The sequence below is a fragment of the Aricia agestis genome, chromosome 3, assembly GCF_905147365.1.
Source record: "Aricia agestis chromosome 3, ilAriAges1.1, whole genome shotgun sequence".
NCBI classification, from domain to species: domain Eukaryota; kingdom Metazoa; phylum Arthropoda; class Insecta; order Lepidoptera; family Lycaenidae; genus Aricia; species Aricia agestis.
The window spans coordinates 3,687,107-3,695,529 of NC_056408.1; the positions used below are offsets into that span (position 1 = coordinate 3,687,107).

Below are 8,423 nucleotides of genomic sequence, written 5' to 3' on the forward strand. Positions count from 1 at the left end.
TAAATTAGATCTTTTATTTACATAGTGTATGGCTTCCTTGTCGCGATGTATTCCTTGACACCGGGCAGAGTGCGGATCTTCTGAATCAGCGCCTGAACAGTGGGGTACTTCTTCTCGATCTCCATACCAAAGAACAGGTTGGAGACCTCCACGATACCCACGAAGACGAAGTCAGCCCAGGACAGCTGGAAAAGGAGGTTTGTTAGAAAAACTAGACTCCGTTGCGCCAAAATTCGTATATCGCGTGGGAATCGTACATTTTTCCGAGATAAAAAGTACTTATTCTATGTCCTTTCCCGGGCTTTCCCGGGACTACCAAATTTCAGCAAAATCGGTTCAGCGGCTTATTCGTGAAGAGTTAACGGACAGACAGATACACTTTTCGCAAGAAATATGGATAGAATGGCTTGGTAAACATTCTTTTTCTTTACAATTTATCATCTTGAGGGTATAAAGAATGTTATGTAAGTAAGCCAAGGAAATATTATATAGTATGCATAAACTTTATCAAAGTCTGTTTATTCCATTCCTATGGAATTTGGTAGCTCGACTGATACTAAGTAAACTATTGATTGACAGTTACACTCAGTTTTCATTTATTTTGATCTTAATATAAACAACAAATTAGCCCGTCCGCACATTGTCCGAATTCTGATCAGAAACAGTTGAATTTCGCCGGACCGCCACCCCGCACACTATCCGAAATATCCTTCCGGCGAGTTCGAGCTCACTCGGGTCAGTACAAAATGTATGAGACAGCGCGGACGTTCAACTGTTTCGTATCAGAAATTTCGGACAATGTGCGGCCCGGCTTAAAACACTTTAAAATTCATATGTCATTGAATTTCTTTACTGCGCGGATAATAAATTCAAATTTGGAGATTTGCCTATGAAAATGAATTGAAGTGGAGTATAGTCACAGAAAACTGATATGCTTTCTATAAAACTAAGTTAGAAATGTGTACTTGGAAAATGAGTAAATAAAACATCGCGACATTTCTGCATAAACCAACCGCAACATCGTAAAAAATGTGTAACGGTTCTAAGCATTTTCGTTATTTTCCCGCGGGAATCGCTCTGTTTTCCGGGAACTTTTTAGACGGACGTGTTTACGTGTGCACGGGAAAGATTTTGTTAGAAACTCGGCGAAATTATATTTCCTGTATTTCCACGATACTTATTATTAATTAGCTAAACTGGTAAGGTATGTTTTGTTTGTGAATACACCTGCTAAATGTGAGAACGATATTAATTATAACTGTATTTTTCTTGATGTATCAGTATCAATATAAATTTTAATTAATATTAATTATTAATTTACTAAGTAGCTTGAATTTGCTAATTGATTAGAGAATTAAATCAATCGGCTATAGAAAACATAATTAATGATAAAATCTAAGGTTTTCCACCAATTCGTAGCACCTTCGTCATAGTAAAATGAGGGGAAGTAAGTTATCTTCATACAAAGGCACCGCGCGCGGCATGTATGTGTGCGCCATAGTATCAATGCGTCGCCACACGGCACACAACAAAATCTCGGCCATTTTAGCTTCGTGCGTACCGCCGAGATTTTGTTGTGTGCGGTACGTGGCGACGCATTGATACTATGGCGCACACATATAAGCCGCGCGCGGTGCCTTTGTATGAAGATAACTTACTTCCCCTCCTTTTACTATGCCTTCGTTGCGTATCCTATGGTCTGAACCACGAAGTTTCAAATCTTGTCATTTAATAATATCAAGTTTTATCACTAGCCTTGTGGTTTTGTTCTTAATTAAATAAAATAATTTTAAGCTACCTTTCCACCGAAGTATCCCTTGTTGGCCTTCAAGTCCCTCTCGAAGCGTGAGAAGAAGAAGTCGATGTGCTCATTGAGGATCTCCTTCTTGAGGATCTCTTTCCTGGCGACATCATTCTCCTTGAACCATCCAAGTACCTCTGAAAAAAAAAAACAATATATTATATTTTATCTGACGAGTTATTTTATCCTATGTCATTTTATAAACTAGGTTAGAAGTTTCATTTTCTACCGACATTGGTCTTGCGCATGCCGCCGCTGCCTTGTAGTGGCGTAGAGCAAAATGAAACCTATAGCCCAGGTAATAAAATGGCATTTTATTTGAAGTTTTGTCGGTTGTGGTCACTTACGGCAAGGTTCTACCTTTAGCGTGTTTACACACGCCGCCGCGGCGGAAGCGTATTTCGCCGCTGCGGCGGCGCCGTGTGAAGAGGGCCCATAGAAATGTATGCAGCGGCGCCGCCGCGGTGGCGGTGACGCAGCCGCCGCGGCGTGTGTGTAAACAGCCTTAGATCGCACTAGGCTAGATCACGCAACTATTATACTGCAGCGATGAAGCTCTACACTTTACGACTCATAGTTCTGGAGTGCCATATCATGTAATTCCGCTGCCCCGTACTGTGATTTAGCGCGTACTATTTCATAAAAACAATATTTAGCCATAAAGTACCCTGTACCGCAAAAGCTTAAGTGTGATAACGCCAAGTGCGGTCTCACTTTCAATAATGTCACAACCACCAAAATAATTTACCTCAGCGGGACAATTAATGTACCAGCCCAGTCATACATATTCGCACGAGATACACGCTAAAAAATTTTTAGAGAATATCCCCATTCAATTTCAAAATTTTCTCAAACTCTTATTAGAGCGAAGATGTTGCCTAACTATGGACTCGACAACTTTTAAGCGTGACATCCAATAAACACTTGCTTCGCTAGGCACTGACCAATAACCGCTAAGTTTTGAGGTCCAATTTAAACTTAAATTATTGTTGTAGGTGTCTGAATGCAACTACAGAGTAGAGACACGTGACAGTGGGAGAGCCATGCTTCGGCACCAGCCAGCCACCAGCCATGGGCCGGCTCGACCGGCGAAATACCATGTTCTCACAGAAAACCGGCGTGAAACAGCGATTGCACTGTGTTTCGCCGAGTGAGTGAGTTTACCGGAGGCCCAATCCCCTACCCTATTCCCTTCCCTACCCTCCCCTATTTCCTTCCCTTCCCTTCCCTACCCTCCCCTATTTCCTTCCCTTCCTTTCCCTACCCTCCCCTATTACCCTATTCCCTCTTAAAAGGCCGGCAACGCACCTGCAGCTCTTCTGATGCTGCAAGTGTCCATGGGCGACGGAAGTGGCTTTCCATCAGGTGACCCGTTTGCTCGTTTGCCCCCTTATTTCATTTTAAAAAAAAAGTCGCGAGACAGTGCTTTCGGCCAAGTTTATTATAGATGTGTGTAGATGATGATAGATGTGTGGGGGCAGTGCCTCCAGATTAAAAAATGAAATAAAATAAAACTGCATATTGGGAAGAGTTCATACTTACACAGACGGCACGCGTAAAGTGTTTTAATATGTAACGACGCATGTGGCCGATGGTACCCGATAAATCCAATTAGTCGCTGATTATTTCTCTAGTGCTTATTGCCAAGCCACTACAATCATTATAAAATAAAAATATCTATTGATACATTTACTGAATGTTAATTTAAATTACAAAATAAGTTGAAGGCTTGGCTTGAATGTGATCTGAAAACTTTTTACGACAGAAGTATTGAATAGCTATGCAATATTTTGCTTGGCTCCTTTTACGTTTCATGTTTTGGTGGGATATGTACTTTTTATAGCCATTAACCTGGCGTCAATCTCAGATTGACACCAGTTTGATGAATTTAACGTGTAACCTACGACTAAAAAAGCTATAAACAGAACGTCTCGGCTACATGCCGTCCTAAATGACCCATCATCTACTTACTCGCCCAGAAGTCATACACGTTGTAGACCGCCGCGTCTAGCTCAGCCTGCTCCCAGATGTCTGTGGGCACCAGGTTGAACTGCTGGCCGAGGTAGCGGGCGATGGCCAGCGACTGGTTGAGCGAGCGACCTCCCTCCTCGTACAGCGGCAGCTGGCCGTATGGTAGTGCTGTAACACCATGATAATATAGGAAATGGTTTTTATGAGAAAAATGCGTGTTAAGGTGCCAGTTGGCAGCGGGCGGAAGCAACCGCAGACGACGTATCGTCGCGACACTACTGGTCTGTATGTATTTCTAAATAGTACCCTTCGCAGCTAGCGACACGGAGCTAGCGACACTTTTCATAGAAATACATAGAAACCAGTGGTGTTGCGACGCCGTCCGCTGCTACTTCATGTAGCCGGTTTCCAACTTGTACCTTTATTCTGATTGATAGTATTCGTCCATGCAAATTTAAACTAAAAAAACTCTATTTTTTTATTATACAAAATATAGATATTGCAGAAATATAGTATATAATTTATATTCATAAACGTGATAATCAATTACTTTAAAAAAACAAGAGCAACCATTGAATGCAATAATAATAAAAATCTAAGCTAGCAATGAGATAAACCGTGAAATGAAATTTAACGTGGGAGAGCCATGCTTCGGCACGAAAGGGCCGGCTCGACCGGAGAAATACCACGTTCTCACAGAAAACCGGCGTGAACAGCGCTTGCGCTGTGTTTTGCCGAGTGAGTGAGTTTACCGGAGGCCCAATCCCCTACCCTATTCCCTTCCCTGCCCTCCCCTATTCCCTTCCCTACCTTCCCCTTTTCCCTCTTAAAAGGCCGGCAACGCACTTGCAGCTCTTCTGATGCTGCGAGTGTCCATGGGCGACGGATGTTGCTTTCCATCAGGTGACCCGTTTGCTCGTTTGCCCCATTATTTCATTTAAAAAAACCAAGATACTCACAATCTTTAACGCTCTTGATGGGCCAGCTCGCGAGTTCATACCTCACATCCTCGAAATTCTGTTTGCCGTAATGCAGAAGATACCTGATGGGTTCCCCCACGCCATTGACATTGAAGTAGTGCAACTTACGCGCCATTTTAAAGACTCACTACCAACACGAGTAAGTGACTAGCCGAATTATCCACCGTATATATAGCCGGTCGTATCGTTTGTTATGGGTCAAATAGATAACTTATCTACCTTTCTGTATGTCATTGTTGAGGATAGCTTCGAGAAAAATGTATATAAGTATTTTATTCACGAATTTATATTTTTGACTTGTATCGTAATATATTTTAGTGCGGAGTGTGAAAGATTATTTAAATGTCAATTATTTTAGTTAAGTGTCAATTATTTTAAGAGTCCCGTCTCGTGATTACTTAATTTGGTAGGGAACTTTGTAAAAAGGCGATGTATTTTGTTAGCGTGACCCGGCATTACTCAATATTCAAGTTCAAGTTTTTATCTACCGATGATGTTATCTGTTACATCATCGATTGATAAAGTGATAAGAATTAATATTAAGCTGCACACAATTTGATAATAATTCATACGACGACAAAAATTTACAATAAGGATCATTGAAATTTTTTCATTCTTCTATAGGACTATTAAATAAGTATCTTCTTTTGTGTACAGTCAATAAGGTTCAGTTTTAAATGGCTCGTTGAAAACTACGTCACGTCGCATCGCCCTGACGCATTGCAATGTGAAGTGACCATGGGCGTACCCAGGTTCTGGGCCAAGGGGGGAGGGGGGCAAATTACCCAGGTTCTGTCCCAGGGGGGGGCATATTACGCATATTCTGGACCAGGGGGGGGGCAAATCAGATTTTTTATAAGCTAGGTGCTTATAAAGAATAAAAAATTAATAATTTTTAGTTATAACAATATTGTATTGCAAACAAATGGCAAAAATTCGTTTTCATATCAGCCTATAGTCGTCCACTGCTGGACATAGGCCAAAAATTCGTTTTATTATTTTTAATTTTTATAGACGAAAGTACTACATAATATGCTTAGTAGGGACGTCAACATGATCCAGGGGGGCAGCTGCACCCCCCTGACCCCTCCCCCCCCCCCCCCCTCGGTACGCCCATGGAAGTGACGCTTTGTCCACACTGTGCCTTTTTCTGTTCGTCAAGGGCATGCGTTATAGCGCAATGCCATGCCCTCTGACCGTATCCAAAACTTCAAAAATGACAATATTGGCGTTGCGTTCCTTGACGCATTCAATTATTGAATGCGCTAATATGAAAGTTGATGACGAAAATTGAAGATGAAAGTGTACAGTACATAGCTTTTCACTAACACCACTATTTCAAAGTCTAACAATTCTAGAAATCAACCCTTTTTAGTCAGTCATCAATGATGATCTATCCAGACTCCAGAGTTATTGTCGTACATAATATTATGTTATTTTCTTTCTCTTTATGTAAGCTCAAATCAAAATAAGATAATATTATTCATTATTCAATATTCATCCACTGAAATCCATCAGTACTCTTTTTTTTTATGAGATAAGGGGGCAAACGAGCAAACGGGTCACCTGATGGAAAGCAACTTCCGTCGCCCATGGACACTCGCAGCATCAGAAGAGCTGCAGGTGCACTGCCGGCCTTTTAAGAGGGAATAGGGAAGGGTAGGGATGGGAAGAGAAGGGAATAGGGTAGGGTAGAGAATAGGGGATTGGGCCTCCGGTGAACTCACTCACTCGGCGAAACACAGCGCAAGCGCTGTTTCACGCCGGTTTTCTGTGAGAACGTGGTATTTCTCCGGTCGAGCCGGCCCATTCGTGCCGAAGCATGGCTCTCCCACGTATAGACTGTTTTGACCGCACCACGGGCTTACAGAATGTGCAAAATAACGACGTGATCACGTTTCGGTGGAATTATTGCTTGCCATCAGGCGTTCTGTTCGTTTGTCGGCCTCCATAAACTAACACCTGTGGTGGTCATTTTGAAACCGTTTAGGAGTTATTGCAGGTGAGGTATGTTTGCTCGCAGTTTCGCAGCAATAAACTGTAGGCGGTAAATTACTGTTCGCTACTGGTGCGGGTGTGGTCTCAGTGTTGGCGATATACTATGCTTTTGCCCGTGTAAACAGATTAGCATTTCAGGACGAAATGTACGTATATGATTAGCTTCATCTGGCATTCTCCAGAGCCAGAGTAATAACTGCATTGAGATACTTATCAAACATGTAGACAAAACACAATACAGCAAGAAAATTAATTTATGATCAAACTTCGCACCTGTTATAATGGAATTTGGCCTGGGTATTCGGATATTCTTTTCTGTATAGTTTTGAAAACAGATTTTACAATAACAGCTTCAATGGGCGGTTCATTTTGTCGTTACTTTTTTCTCCATTCTTTAATAAACCTATTTATATTATAGCGAACAAAAGATAATGATATGCTGCCTATTTATTACATTCTAGCTTCGTTTCTACTTATTTCAGTGCACTTATTTTTACTCAGTCACTACGAATTGATAGCACAATACCAATTTAAAACTATGGATATTTACACATAAAAAAATTCAGAAGTCTAGTTATAGCGGTTCTTGAGATACAGCCTGGACACAGACAGACGGACGGACGGACAGACATCGAAATCTCAGTAATAGGGTCCCGTATTTGCCCTTTGGGTACGGAACCCTAAAAATAAACAACCCGCTATAACTGATACCACGCCCTTTAATTGCTCCGTAACTCTCGGTAAATGTGTAGACCCTTGAGGTCAGCTGCGGCTCACAACAAGTACCTAATTAGAAACGCCGTTTGCTGAACTTTTACAAACAATACTACTAAATGGAATGAAAGTAGCACTTTTGCTTGTTATGTTAAGTCCAGCGGCAACGGGTTTTTATGACTCCATTCGTATTTATTTCAAAAGTGAATGTATTTCTGTCATCCATATAATGGCATAAAAAATAATAATAAAATGGGTTTATTGTAGGTTCATCAAATAAATAATATAAGTTAATAAAAAATGCAAAATGCAGCATAAGTTAATAAAAAATGGTATGCACTAGCTTTACCACGACAGTCCCCGAGTGTCACAAGTATTTTTTATTGATCATCATCGTTATGGTCCCACATAACTATGATTTCGATAATAATAATAGCCCTGACATAGCCCAGTATCATCAGCAGTTAGCAATGTCATTGAAATAAATAAAGTTTGATAACAGCCTAGAATAACCTCGAATGCAAGTTTTGATAATGTTTTTGTAAACAATCTGTTTAAAAACAAAATAATGATTATCAATTTCATTATAATTACTTAGTGTGTTGATATAGTGGTCATACGACTGTACTTTAAATTGTTATGAATGTTGAAGTATTATAACTTAAATATGAAAAGGCAATAAGCCGCTATTACACATTATCTTATCAAGGCTCTGTAGTTAGGAAAGGGTCGGATCACTGCAAGGGCATACATAGTCAATACTAATTACTAGCCCTACACCCTAAATTCTAGAACACTGCTTTAAATTGAGTACGGTCACAGTATAGCAATATTAGTCCATGTATGTCATATTGCTAAACTGTGGTACGGTGAAGTATGCTACGGACTACCTATAATGCTTTTCAAAATCAGAATATTCACTAGTTTAAAATTGGAATAGTAGCCATGTCAAAAAACTA

The 8,423-nt window shown here is 40.6% G+C and overlaps 1 protein-coding gene across 1 annotated transcript; it reads right to left on the minus strand.

Annotated features, from left to right (window-relative positions):
• LOC121740430 (glutathione S-transferase-like) lies at window positions 1–4,987 on the minus strand. The gene is made up of 4 exons (XM_042133121.1): window positions 4,732–4,987; window positions 3,773–3,940; window positions 1,799–1,938; window positions 1–185 (listed from the first exon to the last, which is right to left on the minus strand). Exons 1-4 carry the CDS (start codon window positions 4,865–4,867, stop codon window positions 18–20), a joined length of 612 nt encoding a protein of 203 aa, XP_041989055.1. The 5' UTR covers window positions 4,868–4,987; the 3' UTR covers window positions 1–17.
• Window positions 4,988–8,423: the final 3,436 nt, after the last annotated feature.

Coding starts and splice junctions, on each gene's coding strand:
- LOC121740430 (XM_042133121.1), bottom strand. CDS start 4,867: ATGGCGCGTAAGTTGCACTACTTCAATGTCAATGGCGTGGGGGAACCC. Junction 1,939..3,772: donor CGTGTATGACTTCTGGGCGA/GTAAGTAGATGA, acceptor TTTTTTTTTCAG/AGGTACTTGGATGGTTCAAG. Junction 186..1,798: donor AGGGATACTTCGGTGGAAAG/GTAGCTTAAAAT, acceptor CTCCTTTTCCAG/CTGTCCTGGGCTGACTTCGT.